This window comes from Ostrea edulis, chromosome 5 (assembly GCF_947568905.1).
Source record: "Ostrea edulis chromosome 5, xbOstEdul1.1, whole genome shotgun sequence".
Lineage (NCBI taxonomy): Eukaryota > Metazoa > Mollusca > Bivalvia > Ostreida > Ostreidae > Ostrea > Ostrea edulis.
In genome coordinates, this window is record NC_079168.1 from 13,655,044 (window position 1) to 13,681,029 (window position 25,986).

Here is a 25,986-nt window from a genome sequence, read left to right on the forward strand (position 1 = left end):
AGCTGCTTTTACACCGCGTAATTCCATTTCCCCTATTTCTAGCACTTCTCTACTCTTATTTTGTAGTCGGTGTTTCGGAAGCCAAGGGAGTTTTTCACAGCACCTGTGACGAAGTATATTTACAACTATGTATGAACCTTGTTCAGTTACAGATTATATCTTGTTATGGCATTAACCTGACTAATTAATGGTCCTTATTGTTAGGCTTACTTAACCTTTTAATGATGTAGATTTCAACGAACGATAGCTTGGAATGGACAAATAGATGTATATCGTTATAATATACTTTATATTTTAATATGTAGTTAAATATAAAGCACACGAAAAAAATGTCAAATGACTTACATGTATATAATTATATGCACTTCCAACTTAACCACATGGTTATAAAGCTACTTCATTTTACTCTACAGGTCACCTTTATGACGATGCTGATATTATACAGTATGTTTGTACTGACCAGTATCAGCTCAGAGTTCTACGGCCTGAACGTTACCATTATATTTGAATATTTTGTTTACTTGTGGGGTTTTGGAGATCTGGTGGAAGAACTACTCAGCTGTTTTGTGAGAGCATTTCTACGTTACGTTAAGAAAAATGTTAAGATAATAATCTAGGATCTTTCCGCGAACTCGAATAGCGAAGCAACGGTTACTTATTAACAAAAATGTTACATATTTTACTGAGAGTTGTATGAAAAGTGAAAATAACGAACAGTGATCAATCTCATAATTCCTATAAAGAATACCAAATTAAGAGTAGCGCAAGGAAGGATCCCCGGACATACCAGAGACTGGATCAGGTGCCTAGCAGGAGTAAGCATTCCCTGTCGATCCGTCACGCCTGCCGTGAGTCCCTATATCTTGATAAGATAAACGGAGCAATCCGCAGTCAAAATCGGTATGAAAAGTACGGCCTAACAATTGGTATGAATCACGTCAGACAGCAATTGACCCAATGACAAGTTGTATTCGTAAATTAGATCGTTATAAAAACAATCGTAATGCTGACTGTGAAGGAGACTGTTGATACCTTGTAACATTAACTTATTTGTCAATATATAGCCTGCCTCGATTTAAAAACTGATCATATTATGGAATATTGCTTCATAGACATGTATGTATGCAAGGTGAAGATAACGAACAGTGATCAATCTCATAACTCCTATAAGCAATACAAAATAGATAACTGGGCAGACACGGACCCCTGGACACACCAGAGGTGGGATCAGGTGCCTAGGAGGAGTAAGCATCCCCTGTTGACCGGTCACACCCGCCGTGAGCCCTATCTCCTGATCAGGTAAACGGAGTTATCCGCAGTCAAAATCAGTGTGCCAAGAATGGATTAAGGTAGCTATTGATAGCTAGCCCCCAAAAAACCACTCATTGAATTTTTTTCAATTTTATTTATTATAATATTTGGACTTTATCCTAACACATATTAAAAAATCAACAAAAGTAATCAGGTTAATTTTTGAGGAATGCGAGATTGAAATCCCCTCTTTTATATAAACAGTATATGCAGATGATAATGGAATATTGCTACATAAATATGGGAAGTTGACGATGGGGAAAGTGAAATCATCCCGTAGATATATATATATATATATAACGATTAACAAAAAGTATTGTAAGGTAACTGGGTAACTGTAAGACCTAATATTTATTTTCCTTCACAAACCTTAGATTATGATAATACAGTAGTACGGGATACAAACGTACTAAAACCCCATCATTAGAAATCTTTCCCCATCTACTATTTCAACTTCTATCAAAACACAAGATAAGTTCTTAAAATCGTAAGGCAAAAAATCCCACCATTATTTTATATTCTATCAGGAGGTAGCTATATAAAGTTTGAGTTCAGACTTGAGGGTCAACAGGGGATGCTTACTCCTCCTAGGCACTCGATCCCACCTCTGGTGTGTCCAGGGGTCCGTGTTTGCCCAACTATCTATTTTGTATTGCTTGTAGGAGTTATGAGATTGATCACTGTTCGTTATCTTCACCATGCTATGGAAGATAGATATTTCGGATTTCATAAATTTCGGCTGAGCATCACTGAAGAGACATTATTTGTCGAAATGCGCATCTGGTGCATCAAAATTGGTACCGTATAAGTTTTATATTATAACAATCACACAATTTCGTGCTCGGAGTATAATGTTGCAATGTTGTATGCACTAAATCTCCTGATATACACCCATTGTACTACAAAATATAACTGCAACATCTTCGTGATAAATAACAATTACTATAATATTATACAGGGCTATTCGCGCCTTTCGACACGCTGACGGTTTCGCTCCGTTTTAAATTGTCCAGTTGTGTGTTAAGAGAGGGGTAAGAGAAAAATGATTTTGCCCAGTCTTAAATTCGCCCACTGACAACAAGAGCGAAAGGAACGAAAATAAAACCCGGGCGAATATTTCCCTGTATGCAGTATTTCTTGTTTATTACATGAATCTTATCTAGTTTACTAATTGTTGATATGATTTTCATTCAATGTAGGGTTGTTTAGAATCAGTCGGTAAATCACACCGTGGATACTATGCCCGGCTGAAGAGATACGTTTACGATTTTTGGAATGTGGTAGATCTTTTGTCTTATCTGCTATTGATAACGGCACTGTTTGTCCGGCACCTCCACCCTTCCTCCACCTATACCGACGCCAGAAGGATGTTCTCGTTATCCCTGCTTGTCATGTATCTAAGGTTTTTGGCAGTTTTCTTGGTTCACAGAAGAATGGGTCCAACATTGATCATGATAAAAGAAATGGTTTGTACTAAACACTGTAAATAAGATAATATGAAATTTATCAAATCATACATGAACATACCAAGAATGGCACAATATAAATTAACGTAAATGATTTCGCATGTGTATGTCATGTACATGTGTATTTGTATCTAGTGTACTAAAATTTTCGGTGCGGTGTGTGATGTGGCTTGAATGTCATGAAAACTAAATGCTGCCTACTTTGTCTCGGTCTATAAACAAGTCGAACAATTTAAATTCGGTGTATGAATCATAAAATCACTCTACGCTATGGTCCCCAATCTTGGCTTTCTTAACAAATGAGTTTTTTTGCGTATATGTAGCCAAGAATACTTACACACGTTGAGATCGACATGCATTTTCAAACATGTACTAAATAATATGGTTTAACGCTGATTGTGATAAAACTCACATGCGTTGAAGCCGATTCTTGTTAAAGACATTATTTTGCTTCATTACCCTTTATAGAAAACAATCTTTCTTTAACAGTTGAAGGACCTTTTAAGCTTCCTATTTCTAACCGCGTTTGTCGTAGTAGGGGTAGGAATATACTACCATTCCAATCTTTGGCCAGATCACCAGGAAATCTGGAAAGGAAAATCTATCTGGAAAATAATCTACTACCCTTATTGGCAACTATACGGACAGACATTTACCGGCTTCCTAGAAGGTACTAGTATTCTAAGCTCAAACTGAAACAAATCTACATTGATCTATTGAGAAAGGGATTCTATAATCAGTATTAATATTTAATAGCTATAGAATGGAATAAATATACAAATGATTAAAGCATCACAACATAACATTTAATGCACGAGTTGGAACCACATCTGACCAAAAAGCAAAGAAAGAACATATCTGATAAGAACTGTAATTAGTATTTACCATTAAGGTAAGGACCTCTCGGGTTGTTCTAAAGTGGATTCGGTGTGGAAGTCTGATCCTTCCATAGACCGTTGTCCTCAAGAAGACTGGACAGTGTCTGCAATATCAGCTCTCTACATGCTGTTCTCCAACCTCCTGTTAGTGAATCTGGTCATCGCTATGTTCAGGTACTGCAGACCACAGTATGGAAATTGTAGTACAGGAAAATGTTTTATATATACTTTATAAACGAGCTATGTGATACTAAAAGGCTGAAAACCAAATCAGCAGAGAGACGGACATCGCCGTACCGTAACAATCCTTATCAAAGACTAGTGTATAAAAATAAATCAATGCGTGCATTACGTGAATGTTTAATATATCTAGTAAAACACACAATGGAAGATGAAAAGGCGGAGATAACGAACAGTGGTTAATCTCATAACTCCTATCAAGATGAAAGATCCTGGCTTAAAAACTATTAAAATTAATTTCAGTTATACATTTGAGAGAGTTCAAGAGAACGCCGAAAAGTTATGGCGATTCAACAGATACAAAGTCATCAACGCCTACGTGTGGAGGATACCATCTCCCATCAACCTTATCTTACTACCCAAGCGCTTTTGCTGTTGTCCCGGGGAAGGTCGTAAAAACAGATGCAGAGGTACCGTTTTCAAGAGACCTTATTGGAGTATCACGAAAAACGTATATTAGACGTGCTTCATAAATGAGTACTTTTTAGCTCACCTGAACCGAAGGTTCAAGTGAGCTTTTCTGATCACTTTTTGTCCATCGTCTGTCTGTCCGTCTGTCTGTTAAACTTTTCACATTTTCGACTTCTTCTCCAGAACCACTGGGCCAATTTCAACCAAACATGGTCAAAAGCATCCTTGGGTGAAGGGCTTTCAAGTTTGTTCAAATAAAGGGCTATGTCCCTTTCAAAGGGGAGATAATCACAAAAATGCAAAAATAGGGTGGGGTCATTTAAAAATCTTCTTCTCAAGAACCACTGGGCCAGAAGAGCTGAAATTTACCTGAAAGCTTCCTGACATATTGCAGATTCAAGTTTGTTCAAATCATGGCGCCCGGTGGTAGGATGGGGCCACAAGGGGGGATCAAAGTTTTACATACAAATATATAGGGAAAAACTTTAAAAATCTTCTTCTCAAGAACCACTAAGCCAGAAAAGGTGAGATTTACATGAAAGCTTCCTGACATAATGCAGATTCAAGTTTCTTCAAATCATGGCCACCGGGGATAGGATGGGGCCCCAAGGGGGGATCAAAGTTTTACACACAAATATATAGGGAAAAACTTTAAAAATCTTCTTTTCAAGAACCACTAAGCCAGAAAAGGTGAGATTTACATGAAAGTTTCCTGACATAATGCAGATTCAAGTTTGTTCAAATCATGGGCCCCGGGGGTTGGATGGGGCCACAATAGGGGATCAAGTTTTACATACAAATATATAGAAAAAATCTTTAAAAATCTTCTTCTCTAGAACCACTGAGGCAGAAAAGCTGATTTTTACATGAAAACTTTCTGACATAGTGCAGATTCAAGTTTGTTCAAATCATGGCCCCCGGGATGTAGGATGGGGCCACAAGGGGGGGGGGGGATAAAAGTTTTACATACAAATATAAGAAAAAGCTTTAAAAATCTTCTTCTCAAGAACCATTGGGCCAAAGAAGTTGACATTTAAATGAAAGCTTTCTGACATAGTGTAGATTCAAGTTTGCAAAGGGTAGTTAGGGCCATAATAGGGACTAAGGTTTTACATGCAAATATATATGGAAAGTCTTCAGATATGGGCCAAGGTGACTCAGGTGAGCGATGTGGCCCATGGGCCTCTTGTTAATGTTTTATAGCAGACTATTCTCAGAGTTTTGTGATCTGAAGTGATGTTTATTTCTTCTTTTTCTCTATACCGATTTTTATAAATGAGTTTAATATTGGCCAAATGACCATGATTCGCGATAGTTTTGACCTGAATCAAATATGCCGGTGATCTTTGCATATTGGTCTGGGTCAGCTTATATTTGTCTGCATTACAAAGTTATGTATGTTCAAGATTAGTCTGGACCCTCCCGATGTTTGTATACCCCCCAAAATGATGGAAAGACAGAGGATGGATAGAAGAACAAGCATATGGAATCCTAAACACCGTGCTTCCTTTATCAATAGAATATTTCTAAAGATATTATGCATTTTCAGTATGTGTCTATAAGTAAAACAAATTCAAATACAATTTAGGTAGAGGTAGAGGCCTCTATTCTCGTGATAACTACACCGCATGCGTCTAGTATATGTTTTAGAAATCATTCATCAGTACATAATTCATATAAGCGTACAATTCTTTGGTTAGATATATCCATGTTCATTATAACTACTAGTATACATCCAATTTCATGCACATATGCATATAAGTTAAGAAGGAATAAAACGGTTTTAAAGTTCAATTTAGCCCTGCCTTGGGGCCCTATCGCTTATCCATTAATTTCATTTTGGTAGAGACACCCAAACTTATAATTAGGTTTTAAATGCCCATTTGAGAATATTTCTCTCATGAAGAGAAATCGCCAGCTAAAGGTGAAGTACCAAATCATTTGACTTAGTATGGCGCTTTCGTTCGTAGCAGTGAGATTTCTTCATCGTGCCAACGTCAACTATGAGATGGGATCTCCGTATTTAAGGTATATCTGAAAGACCAATGACTTTCACTTCCAACGTCGGGTGCCTAGGGAGGAAATAGTGACCACCACAATCGTCTTACGTCTTATGCGGCATCGGGAACGAGTTCTAGAATTACGCCGTACTCTAGGTTTGAAGGATTTGGTTTAAAATTGCCTATTCTTTAAAGGTTTTCGTCCTGCCCCCAGGACCTAGGTGGGGATTGAGTTTACTGTACAAAATTTGATAATTCTTTCACCCCTTTGCCCCGTAGATGGTACACATCAAATTTAGTAATTCATTACCCGTGGTGTCTAAGGATTTGTTCAAATATTGGTGCACGAGGACGCAAGTTAAAAAAAAACAAACAAAAACAAAACATGTCGGAATACATCACTTGAATGAGGCACTTAATCATTTCAGTGGGATAGGCATAACATATTCACTGTGTAGTTCTACATACAACGGTATATTTAAATGAAATGTATCGACTTGCATGTATTTTCTTTGAAATTTTAAAAACTTACCTAACTTTCTTATTTATTCTTTACAGCAATTTCACAATGTTGCAACACAGAGAAAAGGAAAAGGAAAAGTGAAGCTCGCAAAAAAGAAAAGCAGTATAGAAGGAATCTCCAAAGAAACATAGCGTTCAAAATTTACAATAAACTATAGAAAAGTATTCATACACTCTGACAGGATATGGTATATGCAATGGTTTCATTTCACAGTAAATCTCAAATTGCATGTACCCTACCTTAGGTCAAACGGAAATACCGAAGAAGAAAGTAATCCGAATATGAGGACAATTTCTGGTTTTAAGCGCAAAATGCCCCAAACCAGTTTATACAGTAAGAATCGCCTGATTATCCTTCGAGTATTGTGATTGCTTAGCTATTCCTGTTTTTTTTTATTTTAGTGATGTTAAAGCTGTATGATCCGAATTTCAAGAAAGTTTGTCCACTTTGCAAAACAAACCCGTTAAATTATCGCACATACGTATTTCTGAGGCTGTACGACAGGTTACACATTTATTAATCAGAAGTATTTGGTTTTGAATCGGTGTTTACAAACAACTGTTACTCGGTCATTTCTAATGGATATTCAGAAGATAAATCATGTGACAGTCACGTGTTCAGTTCAGACTTCCAGAGGTAAGGTCATCAGTGGTCTTATCTGTGTATAACTGTGTATTTTGTTACTACAATGCCGTGCCATAACTGTTTCACGTATTTGTTTGAGAGAAATAAAAATCATCAAACACATATACCTGTTAGTAATTCCTAAGTACCTTTGTTGATTTACACTCTTTTAAACATAAATGTATTCAGTTGCGTCTGAGTTATGTACGTCATTTTGAGATTCCCCTCATGAGCGTGGGGCTATTTTTAGACGCATAGCAGACCATGCGTTTGAACAACGATGGAATAAAACAAGTTAAGGTAGCAAAATTAATTGGATATGATTCATTTATATACTGGAATCCATGCTTCACAATGTTTGTAATTAAAGGACTTTTAAAACGCATTCAGCTTCATTAAAGGGCCATTATCTGTAATTTTGTCAACAACAATTTATTTCAATGAAAATTGCTCTATGTTATATGTTTCAGTAATAACACCAGTATTTAATTTGTATTTCGCAAATTCTATGGTTATGATGATGATGTACTTTGCCTATGCAACGTATTATTGGGTCAAATGCTGTCTGACGTGTTTCTCACCGATTGTTAGGCCGTTCTTTTCACATTGATTTTGACTACGGATTACTCCGTTTACTTGATCAAGATATAGAGCTCACGGCTGGTGTGACCAGTTTACAGGGGATGCTTAGGCATCTGATCCCACCTCCGGTATGTCCATGGGTCCATGTTTGCCAAACTCTCTATTTTGTATTCCTTGTAGGAGGTATGAGATTAATCATTGTTCGTCATCTTCACCTTTATTCTATTTGAACAAAAACCTTTTTAACCTCAAAACAGGCACGTGAATATGTGATGTCGAAGTTAATGTCCCTTAAAGTAATTATGTACACTTGAAAACAAATAGCAGGTAAACATCGAACCATACAACTGAAGATTCTACCAGTAATCGGTAACAGGTTTTGACACCCCTTTTGTACATATAGACAGGTGATATAACAGTTCCGGTCATCCAATTTCCCCGATTTAAATGATTAACGAGTAGTCTAGCAGAAGTGATTATTGCAAATATATTGGCTACAGTTCAGGCTGAATAACCCATTATAATGGCCCACCTTTTAGGGTACCAATAAAAGTTATCAGTACTTTACAATGCATGTTTTCTGTATGTAGGATACAGCTAATGACGAAATACATGCATCATATACCCAGTAGAATGAAAAAGTGAATATATCAAACAGCGATCATCTCGTAAATCCTATAAAGAATACAAAATAAAGATTGGGCAAACACGGACTCCTGGACACACCAGAAGTGAGATCAGGAAGAGTAAGCATCCCCTACGGAACGGTAACACCGGTCGCGAGTCCTATATCATGATAAGAGAAACAAAGTAGTCCGAAGTAAGTATTTAAAGAACGGCTTTACAACTAGTTTGGAACACATCAGACAATATTTGACCTAATAAGAGGTTGTCTTTGCAAATTAGATCATTATAACGATCATAGAATCTGCGAAATGCTGGCTTTCAACAATATTGATGAAACCCCTGTACCACTAACATATCGCGAATATTTCTCGTCGCGAACCAGTTCTTGAATATATCTCATAGACTCGAAAAAGACTCAATCGCAAAAATTACTCGCCACGAACCAGTTTACCTCAAGTGAATTGCTAAATAAAGTAACCAGGAATAAAAGTTGGTTTACAGTGTGTTTCATTAAGTATCCAAATATGAAGCATATTATGTAGTGTTTTTAATTTCAAGTTCACGTGGATATATGGAATCAGCATATAAATGAAAATGAGTATTGTTAAAACTGTATGGTCCGAATTACAATATTTTTTCCCATCTCGTAAAAACACTATTAAATCATCGCACTTATGTAGTTATGAGGCTGTATGACATATCATACATTATTTCACCTGTTTTTAACCCATATTATTTGATTTTAAATCGATGTTTACAAATAACTGCGTCACTCTGCCATTCCAAGTGACAGTCACGTGACCAGTTCAAACTTTCAGATCATCGGTGGTCTTATCTGTGTAAAGCTGTGTATTTTGTTATAACAGTGCCGTACCATAAGTTTGATAGAAATGAAAATATCAAATACCTCTTAGTAATTCGATGTTTTACGCTCTTTCAGCCTTAAAACTAGACGAGTTAATACATCATGTTGGGATTCCCCTGACGCGCGTGGGTCTATTTATAGACGTCTATTATGGGATGATTTATATATGTACCACACTATATTTACTTTCTAAATAATATTCTCACTGTTTTCTTTTACATGCAGATGTTTTCAAGCATGTAATTAAGGGAAAATTAATAACTTTATAAAGTAATTAATCTGTTTTAAAGTAATTATGTACAAAAATAATACATGAACATCGGGTCGTACAGCTTTAAGAGATAAAACGTTGTCGATATTTTTATCTCTTCATTTACTTTTAATACAGCATCTCATTGATAACATGTACAGCGAGCTCAAGAGATTAGGACACAGAAAATTCGAGCTTCATATGTGCCCAAAGTAGTTTTTGACGTCGAAAGTCTCCCATAATCCTAACGACCAATTTTTTCTATGTCGCAAAGTCCCAGCTTGTTAATTGGAGAGAATGAACTTACTTGTATTACATCAATTTCATCCTAGTCGCAGTGTGCCATATTGATGAGTCGTCGATCATAGCCGTGACAAGACAATAGATTGCATGGCACTGTCTTTCTTTTGACATCATACTTGTTATAGAAACCTCGTGTTTTACAACGTTTGTAACCACTCGCGTCGATTTCTCAGTTTCAACTCCTTAGTATTCTTTTGATGTAACTGTAAGTCGACATGAAATTTTCAAGACCAGCTCAATAGATTCTATATTATGTAGGTTTTTCAATGCTACTGACAAACAAGTTGATGTTACAGGAGTTTCAACAATACGTTTAAAGTCAGCGTTTCGCAAATTCTCTGGTCGTTATAACGATCTAGTTTGCCAACACAACCTGTCTTTGGATCAAATGCTGTCTGACGTGTTTCATGCCGATTGTGAGGCCGTTCTTGGCACACTGATTCTGACTACCCCGTTTACCTGATCAAGATATAGGGCCCATGGCAAGTGTGACCGGTCGACAGGAGATGCCTACTTTTCCTAGGTATCTGATCCCACCTCTGCTATATCCAGGTGTCCATGTTTGCCCAACTCTCTATTTTGTATTGCTTATAGGAGTTATGAGATTGATCACTGTTCATTATCTTCACCTTTCCGTCGTTAACAAAAGAACAAGCCTTTTTAGATTGCTATGCTTAGCCATACCCCCCCCCCCCCCAAAAAGAGTTGAAGCACAAAAGTCCCATAACTCCTGTAAAAATTGGTCGAATAAAAATTGCGGTGGACTATGATCAACTACATATTGTAACTTACGATCCTGCAAAATTTGAACAAAATCCGAACAGCGGTCTCTGAAGCAAGGGCGCCGGATGTATTGGATTTTTCGATGAATTGGCTGTATAACGGTACCAATTCAGTGTACCATTTTCCCCCCCAAATAACCATTTCTCAACCCATCTAAGAGGATTCCCTGGGTATGTGATCGCAGTATTGGGTATAGTGTACTTTTTCCTGCGGATAGCGGTTTTTCGAGGGGATAGCGGAGATTCCTAGCACCGCAACAGCCCATCTTCTGTTTTTTCCCCGACAAAATCAATATTGGCAATTTATAATTTTAAATTTGGGATTTTAATTTTTTTCTCATTATAATCAATGTATAAAATTTTGTACCCAGTTTACACTCTGGTAAAGACGATTGTTATCTTACTAAAAAAAAACTATAGAAAGTAAAGAAAAATTACATAAATATAATAAATCACAAGGATTAATTGTATTAGAAATATAGAGTTACACAGTCTTAGTGGTACCAGTGTTGGATGAGACTGTTACCCTTACCCCGGAAATAACGAGCTAGAAATTCTATTTTTAAATTCATTGGTAAAAGATCCTCTACATTTTATTTATGTTGAAGGTCAGGAAAATGAAAACAGTCGACATGGTTATGTTGCTTAATGAACCCAGTTGCATGAAAAATTGTTTGTGCATTTTAATTATGATACAAAACTGTGTGTTTCCATCCAGGATATCCCGACAATAAAAAGCCGCCAAGCGCGAATTAAATGTTGATTTTTTTCAATGAGGACGCAGTCATGGTAAAATATAGATTTATCGTTTGCAGTTATCCCATTTCAGAAATTGACTTGGCAGACGTTATCTTTGTTATCGGGGTTTATCCACCCATGGATCACTTGTGGGGTATACCTATTATATATAACCGGATCTATCTGATGAATCTTGCCGAGATCCGCATTCCGTGGATGACTAGTCCAGTACCGGTCGAATAGAGTTATTCATCTTACAATGTATATACAGGTTAGCTTTTTCATCCAAGTCTCCATTCACTTACTTGAATTCAAGAAGGAGAAAGAAAAAGCTTAAACCTATGCACCAGGTAATTCTTTTTTCTTTTTCACTTCACATCCTATCAATTTCTTATGCATTTTTCACCGTTTGATTGTAAGTTATTAATATACCTGTTAATATTTTAGCACTTTTAAGGTGTTTTTTTTTTATTTTGACACCACTACTTATAAATAAAGAAACTTCAGTTACGTAGTCTCTTGTGGACAATAGAGAACAGCAGTAAACATTCATCAGTGACGGATTTAAGGGGGTGGTGGTGTCTACCCCGCTAAAATTTTAAAAAATTAAGGTAAATCGTGGTCTCTTGTTTAGAAAAATGTAAACGACAGAAGAAGCAATAATTTCTTCCACTCTCGGAGAATAAATGACAATTTTTTTTTAATTTATTGAATTATTTTCTTGGGAGAACTTGCAGTTTTTCCAAAAACCCTGAACATTTGCACCATTTTATCAATTTTACTTTATCAAAAATGGCAGAAAATAGTGAAAAGGACTGCATAGGAGATATATTTCTAGCCCTATAAAATCTGTAAGATCCAGGAGCTTTTGGGGGCATCAAGGCGGCCACCGGACCCCCTGCCTCAAAAGTTGCGCCCCCCTAACTTCAATTCCTGGATCCACCCCGTTCATCTAAATTGGATAACTAATGCATTTTTATATTTCAGGAAAAATTCCTGGGAAACATTATTATACACAATAATTATAATTGCAACTTCGTTCATCCGTCCAAGCTTTTTTTTTGGTTCATGAAACTTCACAAAAATCTTGCATATGACCTTGATAGACGGCGAAGCCCTCTCAATGCCCAAAGGGCCCTGAGACCAGAGCTCTCCCTATAGGTAACACGCATATACATGTTAAAAGGAAAATATAGAAAACTGATGAAAAAACATACCTATCGAACTTGAAGATTTTGGTAAAAAAATGGCGTAGATTTGAATGCAAGCTCGAGGACATGTATTTCTCCAATTTCAATCCTTAAGTAGGTCAGGGTGCACCAATCAAGTTGAAATGCGAACTGATTATGTATTTCTCTGAGAGGGAGGTTGTGACAACATTTCAGGGCAATACGCGCAGTGTATTCATAATGAAAAAAAATTGGACCTACTTTTACTCCTAAAGTAGGTCATGGTGCGCCAATCCAGCTGAATAGCAGACCGAACTTGTATTCTTCCAAGAGGAAGCTTGTGACTAAATTCCAGGGCAATATCCCACCTCTGGTATATCCAGGGGTCCGTGTTTGCCCAAGTCTTGATTTTGTATTGCTTATAGGAGTTATGAGATTGATCACTGTTCGTTATCTTCATCTTTCATCTGTATCCGTAACGACAACAAGGTTTTTATAATAAGTGATACTACGACCTTGACCTTGAGAAACAGGCATTCTTCACTTGGCATAGGGTGTATGTGTACCAACTTTGACGGTTCTAGCCCCAATAGTTCGGTCTGTATTTTGCCTACAAAGTTTTCCCATTAACTGATACTACGACCTTGACCTCTGATTTTGAAAAACAATAGGTTGGTAGGTTGGTTGCATATTGTTTAACGTCCCTCTCGAGAATTTTTCACTCAAATGGAGACGTCATAATGAATATTTGACAAATAAACGAATCAAGGACCAATCAGGAATCGTTTTACTGAAGCGTATTCGGATTGTTATGATCAAGAACTTAGGTTCGGCTTTTTACGAAAACTCTATTCATTTACGTAGAGTAAGGTTTTTCAACATGCAGTGAGTAAATCAGGAGTTAGAATTTTCGTGACAAACTGTAGATATCCCGAGAGAGTCGATGTTTACTTTGGTTCAGGTTAGTGTTAAATATCCCTAGCTGTAGTTCTCTGTGAAAATATTGGGACAGATCAGAAAGCTACAGATCCACCCCTTATAAAAATTGTTCGATTTGCGGCGCATAAAAAGTTGCGCACGGTTGAGGCCTAATATCATTGTATTCTTGTGTTGTTGTTTCATAAATCTAATATTAAAAAAATTCTAACATATTTTCCGTCTACACTTGTGTCTAAACATACCTTCAAATATTCATTAAAGCCCCTATACGACTCGAACAATCACAGCTTTTCATGATTTCGTTCGTTGACGTAGCCATGTTAGGTAGCCAGTCAAATTGAATCCCGGTTCATTTCTATACTTGCACAATGACGTCTGGATGTGAACTAATATCCCCACGAATATTTTAGTTAAATATTTTAAATGATATATCATCCCAGTTCGGTTAAATAATAATTATTCAAATAGGTAACCTCACGGCAATACGGCTTTCATTAATCTGGTCCGCTCCCCTCCCCTGCCACACGAGTGTTAAGGACTATAATAGGCTTTTGTAGCATTTTCATTAATCAAGAGCTTATTTTACATTTAGATGAACTATATTTTTAAATTTCTATTAATCATTCGTGTATATAATAAATGAAGAACGAATACATAACTTATAACGAATAAGCAACAGGGTTCGAATTGACCGGCTACCTAATATGGCTACGTCAAGAAACGAAATCATTAGAAGCTGCGAGTTTTTGGGTCGTAATGAATATTTGCAGGGGAAAACGTATTCTTTGTTATCAGCTATTCTGAATCCATATTTACTTATGCTATAATAAATTTGTAAATTTCTAACAAGGTGTTGAACATAACCTGGGTGCAACACGGAAACAGTGTGTTTCATAATTTATGTAGCAAGATAAGTCCTTCTGATCCCAAGTACTACTGACAGTGAGTTCATTTTATAAGACAATAGAACTTATATTTTGGGAGAAGCTAGACTTGCACACTGCCTCCCCATTACATATACAAATACATTGATATCGATCCAAGTTTATCATATATATCACATTTCAAGTATACCTTAGGTAAATGTGTCATTTAAAAGTCATTTAAACGTTAAATGTGTGACTGTACAAAATTAAGATGCTTTAAATGACAAAATTAGCATTTCACTGGTTTGTTTGTAAACATAAAACGACTCGAGTCTTTGTTGACATAACACAGAGATAAGGCTAGAATATTGCTCTTATCCTTGCATTCAGATGGTTTAAAGTTTAGTTGTCAACATTAAATGAGTTATAGTTTTAATTTTTAACATAAAAAATGAGAAATATTTTGTTACAAAAAACTGCGAACCAGTCCCTTTGATGTAAGTTGTTTGTTTATCGTTGTCAAATAAATAAAGCTTAGCATTTAACTGTTATGTTTTCGCCACAGAGTAAACCAACATTTAAAGGTGTCATACAAACTTTCGTAGGTATGTTTATAATTGTTGTCAAAATAGATTGTTAATTAATTCACCTAGCAATTCAGTTATAGTGTATAACTCATACCCGAATTCTCAGAGAGGCTTCAAGGTAACATATGTACATGTATAATAAGCAGGATTTTCACATTTTGGATCATTGTTAATATAGCATGATATATTTGCAAACTTTAGCTCAACCAACTCAACGGATTTTACAATTACATATGGTATTGACTTATTCAGAAGATTTAAATGGCTGAGTTAAGCAGACAAACTGCATGGAAAGTCATGGTGAGCAAAGGGGCCTCACCACCCATAAAAAAAAGAATATAAATTCATGACCCCCCCCCCCCTCCCGGGTAAGAAGGCTCTAGATATGGACCAAATAGTGAAAATACATTATTTCCTCAAACTATTTTCAATTCCTGGGCATTAAACAACCCATAGGGTTTTGACACAATCTGAGCAAACTGGCATATATAGTATTTCATGTGAAGGGAGCTAACAAACCAGCCATAAATTCTCGATTGTTCGCTTCAAACTCTCAAAACTTCGATATTAATCGTGATAATGCATAAAAAGTTTTCCCAATTGAAAGGCAGATTATTGTTCTGTTTTGTAATACATAAATGGTTTACCTGACTTCACAGAAACTTTGAAAAAATAAGTCCAACTTCCAAGAATTAGGTCGCCGTCGTTAACCCTACCCCATTTTCTTCATGCAATTTTCCTTCATTACGTTGGATTTTATGCATCCGTCATCCGTTGCAGTCAAACTTAGAATTACCGTTTAAAATATAGCTGCTTGTGGTCACCCTCACAATATCTGAATGAATGTTGATCGTCCGTTTCGGCAGATCAGATTCGTTTTCACCAGCTATTAGCCTCCAAGTTCAAACGAGTCAACCATATTATGGTTGTTCAGCACTGAATGACTCAAGTTCAAAAGGTGCAAAACTATTGGACAATATTACTACTTTGCTGAGGATCTTCATCGGAAAATTAAAGTTTCAGTATGGTTGACTCTTTTGAAAAGTTTAATGTTTTTCTCTGATACTCCTGGAGTTAGGTATTACTAAGCAGTGTAGGCTCAGAGCGGATGCATAACATCTACCCGATGGCTAGGCAATGCCCCGGAAGCTCTGAACTCCCAACTGTAGACATCTCGAGGTGATCTGGGTCCTCAGAGGCGACTAATAGGGGTGGTCCTTCGGATGAGACAGCAAAAACCGAGGCCCCATGTCACAGCAGGTGTGACAGGTTATAGACCCCTCCCTGCTCAAAGTCCGTAAGCCCCGAGCATAGGCCTAAATTTTGCAACCCTTCAACAGCAATGGTGACGTCTCCAAATGAGTGAAAAATTCTCTAGAGGGACGTTAAACAATTTAAAATCCCCCAATTGTAGACACCTTATTGGACTGTTAATCAGTATTGATTTTGTTAAAACATTGAAGATGCAGTGTTTAATTTTGGTTTGAAATGAAGGATATGTTAAAAAGAGTATTCGTATTCATTTTATGGTGAAAATAGAGAGGATTAGGCATGTCTGAGACATCAGTGGAAGACCGCAAAAGTCAGGTAAGATGGACAGGAAATGATAAATCTAAAGCTAAAATCTCACAAAGATCAGTCTTACTTAAAATTACATATTTGTTTTTCACGATTATCCACTGTGTTAAGAAACGTAGTTTTGAAGTATGAAAGTAAAGATATTGAGCAAGCAAACATTTATATCAATGTACAGCAGTAGAAAAAATAATTTCCACTCAGTTATTAGAAATCAAGGAATCTTGGGATGAAATCGAAAGGAAAGTTAACTCCACACCAACCATGGTGTTTTCGGTGATTGGTGATTCCAACAGCTTTGTCCCTAGACCCTGGGCCAAGACAGTGTTTCAGACAGCCCTCATCGAGGCCGCCAAAAGTGGAGGAGGTATTGATATCAAACAAGTATAAGATACTGAAATTAAAACTTTGTTTAAATAAACTTTTAAAAAATTGTGCATAGCAAACCAAAACAGCGTATGTATGATCGTTTACTTCTTCGGGGTAGCATAGTAGATAGGGCGCTCTCCTTGCAGTCGCCATCGCGAGGTTCCGAGTTCGATTCTTGGTCCCAAGATATGTCCCTTCGTTGTTTGGTTGATTATTTGTTTTACGCCACGTCGAGAATTTCCACTCATATTTAGACGTCACCAGTTGTAGGTGAAGTACCACAAATATTGACCTATGCTTAGTATTTACGGCTTTTAGCCAATTCCTGCTGCGACATAGGACATGGGACTTGCGTTTTGAGGCCATATCCGAAAGATCCGGGATGTTGGTAGTGGATATTTATCAAAAGGGAATTTCTCCGTGCTTCACACACACATACAACACACACAAAAACACACACACATTAGTACATGTATGTCATAAACTACTAGATTCCACCAACACCTGATACCTGAAAGTGTCGGATCCACGAAGTGGATATAAATCAAATACAAAAATAAGATAAAACACTACACAGGAATGACTAACGACACAAAGAATTAAATTGTCAAATTTTCGGGCCGACATGTCCCTTCCTCGGGACAAAGGAATTTTTTAAAATGTAAGATGGATAAAATGCAGAAAAGCTAAACCAACATAAAAGTACAAACGTATTTACTCTACAACTTACTTGCTGATAATTTGTTAGCTTGTTATTCAATATGTTAACTCGGGATGGAATTAGAACACGTCCTATTCGTCCAGTTACATGTATCGTGGATTAGTACGTTGACTTGCAAACTGGCAACATTTTTTTTCTATTACTTGAACAAAAGGATAAATGGTACACTAAGCACGCTTAAAGGTAATAGGAGACGGTGCTTAACAATACCTTTTCTCTCCATAATTATGAACTTTGTTTTATAGAATCCTCATAAAAATGCTTTTTTAAGATTTATAACAGTATTAACTCGAAGAAATCCAAGTGCAAAGGTAGTCGGAATAGAAAATCGTTACCCGATTATCGTTCCTGGGCGGAAGGAGGTAAATCACAAACAAAAATGTCCGTCCTCCAAGGCTGTAGGTGGGAGAAGAGGCAGAGTGACGCGCTGCGTGGCCGGAATTTTATTGCTAGATTCTGATTGGTCAATCTCTGCCGCTCCTAAGACATGAAACAAAATTACCATTATCATGCATCACTCAATATTACCGAACAGTATATCAGACATTAACATTCAAAGAGAATACTTATTGATTACTATAAAATAAGTAAACTTGAATTTATATATTGTACTTGAGCATTCCTAGAGGTTGATTCTCATTATTGTGTCATACACTGTTCTTAGAGACATGACTGGTAAATTTTTTCGTGATATTTACTGTTCCTAGAGACATGAATTCTCTATCGTGGACATGATTTTAATCTTGTTATTCACCATTCCTAGAGACATGACATGATAGGTCAATTTTATCTTGTTATTCACCATTCCTAGAGACATGATAGGTCAATTTTATCTTGTTATTCACCATTCCTAGAGACATAATTGATCACTTTTTTCTTGTTGTTTACCATTCCTAGAGACACGATTGGTCACTTTTATCTTGTTTACTATTCCTAGAGACATGGATTCTCTATCGAGGACAGGATTATGGCATATCATCAATAGTACGCGATGCCTACAGTAAATATAGTGACGCAGAGTTTGGTTCAAAAAGCAGTGAAAAAGAAATCTCCAATGTTCAAAGACACGTAAAATTGATTCGCATTGCTGGAGAAAAGTCTGTGGTGAGTATGTAGAAATAGATGTACTTCATGAAAACTTTATTTAACTGCTTCATTTACTTTGAATGGTGTATTTTATGATCAGTTTTATATAAAAGAGAAAGTATAATCACCTTCAACATTACGTTTAGATTTTATGGCTTTCATGGCATAGTTAAATCAAGTTTGAACAGGTTATCTAAATTCATTATATATATTTGAACTTGCCAAGGCGCCGCCAGACATGACGCAGTGGGACTGTACCATTGACCCACGAGACAAGGCCCAGTTTTTACTGGAGTTTGAGGAATATATTTCCAACAGAGAAGTGGCCTTCTTCAGCCATTCAATTGATTTAAGTAGGTTCACTCTGAATCTGAGAAATCCGTATAATTTTAATAATGTATGAAGTATTTGAAATAAATGCCTGCAAAAATAGAACATGCACTACAATGAGATGAAGAAATTGTAAATGCACAACAATGAGACAAAATCACACCAAAGTATGATGAAAAAAGAAAATACACTACGATGAGATGAAAAACAAAACAAACACACCATATGAGGTACTATTAAACGCAGGAAATACACCATAATGAGATGTAAGACAGAAATTGCACATCAGTGAGACATGAAATGAAAAATACACAATGAGAAAGACACCACATTAAGATGAGAGAGTATAAAATATACCACAATAAGATATATAAGAAATAGAATTAAAAAATTACATGACAATGAGATGTTAGCTAACAAATACATGTACACCACATTGAGATGTCAGTAAAGAATACCACAATGAGATGTTAAATGAAATATAAACCAGAAGGAGAGATATATACCACAGTGAGATAAAAAATAGAAAATGGACCACAATGAGATGAAAAATATAAGCTATACCACAAAATGAGATGATAGATATTAAACAGAGCACAATGAGATGATAGAATATACAATATACCACAATTAGATGAAAAACTAGAAGATGAAAACCACATTGGGATGAAAAAAGAAATTACACCACAATGAAATACAACTATGTTATCTTTAATACCGGAGATACTGATAAATCCCGATAGCGGTAAATTTCACATTGAACAAGCTTTGAATTTAAACCAAAGATCGCATATATCTCCCGTTTTAGTAGAAGATTACAGGTTACAGGTTTATATTTCATTTAACATCTCATTGTGGTATCTTTACTGACATCTCAATGTGGTGTATTTCTTATCTAACATCCCATTGTCGTGTAGTTTTTTTAGATTCTATTTCTTATATATCTTATTGTGGTATATTTTATACTCTCTCATTACAGGTAGTCACCCTGTTCCGAGATGTCATTGCGTTTTACTCGAAAATTTATTTTTGTATCATGGTTTTCCCTTCTGAGCAATTCTGGTTAGTATATTGATTTTAAAATATGTTTTGGGAAACTGTTAAAGTTAGAATAATAATGAATCCACGGTAAGCATGTAGAGCAACTAGTCCTCATCATCAAATATATCTCGAATACAGAGTAAAATTAATTTATAAAGTATATACAGGAACTTAAATTTTTTGGGATTCTCTAATACCCTTATTTAAGGTAGCTGCAACCTAGTGTGATTTATCAATATTAATGGTTGAAAGAGGGAAAACTGTATTAATTTCCACTCAGTATAGTTTAATTTAAACGAAAACCGAAGAAAATGCCACTTTTTGAAAGACGTCAGACATACATGTACAAACACAGAAGTATGGGTCAACATACATATGGGTCAATACAACCTCGCATTGAGTCAAATGCTGTCTGACGTATTTCATACCGATTGTTAAGCCGTTCTTGGCACACTGATTTGACTGCGGATAACTCCGTTTACCTGATCAGGATATGGGGCTCACGGCGGGTGTGACCGGTCAACAGGGGATGCTTACTCCTACTAGGCACATGATCCCACCTCTGGTGTGTCCAGGGGTCCGTGTTTGCCCAACTATCTATTTTGTATTGCTTGTAGGAGTTATGAGATTGATCACTGTTCGTTATCTTCACCTTGCATAAGCAAATCTCATATTTTCGTAAAACAGAATAAGAAAAATAAAAATAAATATACAACTTGTAAAAATGACGATGTTTTCAAGTCAACAGTTTAGAAAACTGCTAATTCATAAATATGTATACATTAATCGTGAATATTAAGGAAATTGTAGTATAATACACATCCGGTAGAGGAAATATCAGCATAGGAGTTATTTCCCAAGACAAATTTTTTTTATATAAATAATTCATTATCCATGGAAAATGTAATTGTTTTTACTATCAATGTTTTACCCATTTTTTTTTAAACCTTATCCAATGAATTAATTCCTCTAAAAGATATATTTCTATCATGCACAAAGTTTGATTTAATAACATTTTTTTGCGAAAACCTCTGTTACCACATGATGATCGATCTAAGGGTTTCACCGTAGGGGATGGAGCGCGATATTTGACATAATAAAACAAGACAACTTGTAACATTTCATGAATCAATCATACTATTTCATAATGATTGAAATTTAGATTTTAAACTAAGTAATTTTAAGTACAAATGAAGGACCAATTATTGACAAACAAGTTGATGATACAGGGGTTTCAACAGTCTCGTTTAAGATCAGTATTTCGCAAATTCTATGGTCATTATAACGATCTAGTTTGCCATTACAACCTATCATTGGGGCAAATGCTGTCTGACGTGTTTCATACCGATCGTTATACCGTTCGTGGCAAACTCGGATCACTGGGCATACCAGAGGTGGATTAGGTTCCTAGGAGAAATATCTATATCTTGATGAGGTAAACGGAGTAGTTCGTAGTGCAAATCAGTATGTAAAGAACGGCTTAATAATTGATGTGCATCACGTGAGACAGCATTCCACCCAATGATATCTTGTATTTGCACGTTAGATTATTGAACAGATTTACATACTGATTCTGACCATGGATACTAGTACTCCGTTTACCTGATCAAGATATATGGCTCACGGTGAATGTGACCGGTCGACAGGGGATGCTTACTCCTCATAGGCACCTTATCCCACCTTTCGTACATGTTTGCCCAACTCTTTATTTTGTTTTCCTTAGAGTTACGAAATTGATCACTGTTGGTAATATTCACCTTTCTCATTCAATGGTTTTGCTCCGTACAGATGTCTTGTACATATGCAATGAAATTCTAATGCCTGTTTTCTTTAAGTATATTCGATGTTGCAATCGATCATCATATGAATATTTTTATACATCAATGTTAACAGAGAGTCTTTTAAAATTTCAAAACATGACCTGATGTTAAGATATCTATATTAAGTGATATTCGAGAAAAATGCAACAGTATCGCGGAAAAATAGATATCTTGGACGTTTCAATTTCATCTGAAATGGGAAGAATTTGCTACTTCTGATATAAGATAAGACTTTTCACAAATATGAAATGAACCCAACTTTGAATAATTGCAGATTTTTGTTTACAAAGGAGATATATTGCAGTATTAAGTAGTTATATGAAAACCAGAATTATGTGTTATTAAAACTGTTGGTGATGTTTGATTAATACAGAAATGCCAATCCCTGTAGCAATACTGGCCTGTGAAGGGGACATTTCTACCATTAGACACATAGCTGGAGCCCTAGAAAGAAAAATTCCCGTCATCATCATCAAGGGATCGGGGAAAGCTGCCGACCTTATTCTGGATTTTCTAGACGAGTGCGTCATGCGTTTGTATTCTCCGTGAAATTTCAAAAGATAAAAATTATATTTGATTATTTCATTAAAATTCATGAACACGTATTATTTATCATAGCAATGACAATCTGATGTTGAAGGCGAGTCTTCTGTTTGGTGTTCGTTTTAACAACGAAAGCTTCAACGACCTGCAGGAATATTTGACGAGGATTAAAAACAGGAAAGATTTGGTATCCTAACCCTGTTACTTAAATCTCACAATCATATCTTTCTTGCGGTGTACTCATTTAATGTTTGCCGATTTAGTTTTAAAAAGTAATTTTGACGACTTGTTTTGAAAGATGAAAAAATGCACTAGTAATACATTGTAACTGCATATTCTTGAAATGAAAAAGAATGAAAACAATATTGTATATATATGCAGTTATCAGGTTCCTATATTTGGTAACCAAATTGCAAACAAAGAACGAGGATTGTTTTGCAAATTCTCGGGTGTTCTAAAAGCCGAGAACAATAAGGCCATGAAAAATATTTCAAACTCACAAAAGTGATAAATAATATTTGACAAGAATATGATTTGGAGTCACAGAACATAATTACAAAGTGCTGTAAACCAACCTTTATTCGCGTTTCTTGCCGCGAACCAGTGCTTTGATGTATCTCGTATTTGTTTAAGATTATGTTGGTCGCGAATATTAGTCGCCGAGAACCAATTCATCACTGGTAAGTCGCGAATAAAAGTTGGTTTACAGTATCTGTCGGTGTTGGGTTACAGTATACTCTGTATAATTACTTCTTTCTACAGGTGGCTGTTTTTGATGTGGACAGGGATGACCCATTAGTACTTTCAAACACTGTCGGCGAATCTATTGTTCGCAGTTGGGCAATTGAGAAAACTTCAAGCAATCGGAAAACTGACGAGTACCAAGGTTTGTTTGTCTATCCGTTTATCAGTGTTTCAGTACTGATGTAATGCTTTATATGCCCAATTCACAGTAGACATAACATGACATACACATCACAATTAGAGAATTTCAGAAACGTCATCCATTGTGTTTAGTCATTGAATAGTTAATAACTAATACTTAGCAGTTGAATAGCCAACTATTCAATACTAACCTGTTGAATAGTAAATGGTTATTTGTTAAATAATAACTATCAAACTCTTAGTTTAAAGGTTGCAAATAAGAGGAAATTAACGATTTCACGTAAATTGTGTTACATTCTAAATTCCTCACAAAACATCTTTCTGGATTTGCAGTACACACTGAAATAATATATCCAGGAGAATTGCTTGTATCACGTTCATTGAAACATGTTGCATTTTACATGCACTAATAATCCCATGCACAACGTCACTCGCTTCTTGGTCCAGTTCACTGCTTTTTCTCAGGTGGGACTTGACTCATCATAACAACGACCGTTTTTTCACAAATTGGTCTGTCATTAAGCAGCGTACATTCTAGTGTCTGTTGAATTGAAATAAAATCCCACTAAGCTAGTTATCTCAACTTTAGAATTGCTGTTAATTTCAAAGGGCTTATGTTTGTATCATTCATCATCAGCTGGTGTAGTACGCGAGTGAAGGTACAAAAATGTCTCAGAAATAGGTGTCTCAAAACGACTATTAGTATGCTTTTTTATCTTTAGAAAAGGACCTATTATATATATATATATATATATATATATATATATATATATATATATATATTTCTTTTTACGTGGAACTCATTTCAAATGTTTGAATCCATTACCAGTTATCACTATTACTGTTTAATTTCATATCAAAGTTTTTCTGAAAACGATGCACTTGAATTCCTCTCAGATTCTAAATAACAAATAATATAATTGAGAACAGTATCTGTATCCTCACCGTTTAAATTTAGATTTTTAGAATTACTTTTGATTAAAGAAAATTTTACGAACTGAATCCATTTCCCTTCTTTCATGAAATGAATTGAGAACTTGTGTGAGAGTCTTTTTATAGACAGTATTACTGTTGAATAGATGAATGGCTCCATGATACAGACCATATATGTCACCTGACTGTGTTCAGAGTGCTCTCATTGTATTTCAGCAAGTGAATACTTGAATAATATTTGTTAGAAGTGGCTTAATTAAGGGAATTTAAAAAAAAGGTAAGATAAATAAGTCGATGGTGTTGAATAGTAAAGAGAAAACATCCCCAACCTGGGTCTTCGCTGGCGATGTTTTCCCTGAGCTATTCAACACCATCGAGTTATCTATCTATTACGTATACGGTCATGCTTGTAAAAATGTATATTACATTTATGCATATTATTTAATCTTTTATGAATATCATTATACGGAATGGTTGTTCAGAAAGCATTACATGTAACATTTGAATTCTTAAAAGGCATGTAAAGTATTATCTATTTGTTAATACCACATTTCTATAATCATGTCGTTTAGATAGTTTGTATATCATTATTGTTATGATAATACAGAGAATCATTGAATTTAATTGTTTCGATAACGGAAGATCTAGAAACCAACCGAGATGATTCAGGAGATCCTAATCAGGAAAAGGATGTGGCAACACCATCGGTGGTTAAAATAAAAATTCTCCGGGGGAATTCCGTCAGTCCCGAGCCAACTGAAGTGGGTGGCGCTCTGAAACGCTATAAGGAATCCAGGCCGTATGTTCTGAATCCTAAATACGCCTCTCCCACTTCTTTGCCTTTATACTTCTACTTTGGATATCAGTTGTTGCAAGAGATAAAGATCTTGGACCAATGTGGCCATGTAAGTCGTATAGAATAGAGATATTCGAACATTCAAAATCGTTTAATCATAAATACTACAAATCTTTAGCCTTGTAGATGTTTTTTTTACTTTCGACTTGTCCTTTAGAACTTAATGTTCTTTTCCTTTGACAGGTGCTTCTTTTCGAAGCTTTGAAATCCAACAGATGTGATTACGTCAGAGTTTTACTGGATCATGGAGTGACGTTTGAATTCCGCAACCTGTTGGAACTCTATGAACAGGTACATGTACATGTACTACAAGATTACCCAAAAATCTTTTTTAAAAGTTCCGAGTTTGAAATAAGCCGAATCTCTACAAATGGTTTGTGAACTACTGCATTCTTTAAGTCCACATTTATTACCATAAATATATCTGACCTGTTTTCAGTAATCTGTAATGAAGAAATCAATGAAACAATATTATACATTGATCAGTATTGATGGTACATGTACGATGTAGGTTGTTGCTTAGTGCTTTCTGTTTCAATGTTTCCTAAATTCCTTACCAGACAGTTTCGTGTAATGGGTGTAATGGTACATGTACGATGTTAATTGTTGCTTAGTGCTTCCTGTTTCAATGTTTCCTAAATTCATTACCAGACAGTTTCGTGTAAT

General features: G+C 35.8%; 1 protein-coding gene across 1 annotated transcript in view; it reads left to right on the forward strand.

Moving 5' to 3' along the window:
* The window catches only part of LOC125651318 (uncharacterized), a 59,685-nt gene that overhangs the window by 23,844 nt on the left and 9,855 nt on the right, over positions 1-25,986 (forward strand). The window contains 16 exon segments of the mRNA XM_056164500.1: positions 67-129; positions 414-566; positions 2,511-2,777; positions 3,267-3,447; positions 3,670-3,829; positions 4,139-4,305; positions 6,865-6,983; positions 16,701-16,748; positions 16,941-17,103; positions 18,764-18,976; positions 19,185-19,265; positions 22,477-22,624; positions 22,722-22,833; positions 23,409-23,532; positions 25,107-25,369; positions 25,504-25,611. Of these exon segments, the coding sequence (XP_056020475.1) occupies positions 67-129; positions 414-566; positions 2,511-2,777; positions 3,267-3,447; positions 3,670-3,829; positions 4,139-4,305; positions 6,865-6,983; positions 16,701-16,748; positions 16,941-17,103; positions 18,764-18,976; positions 19,185-19,265; positions 22,477-22,624; positions 22,722-22,833; positions 23,409-23,532; positions 25,107-25,369; positions 25,504-25,611 (2,370 nt within the window).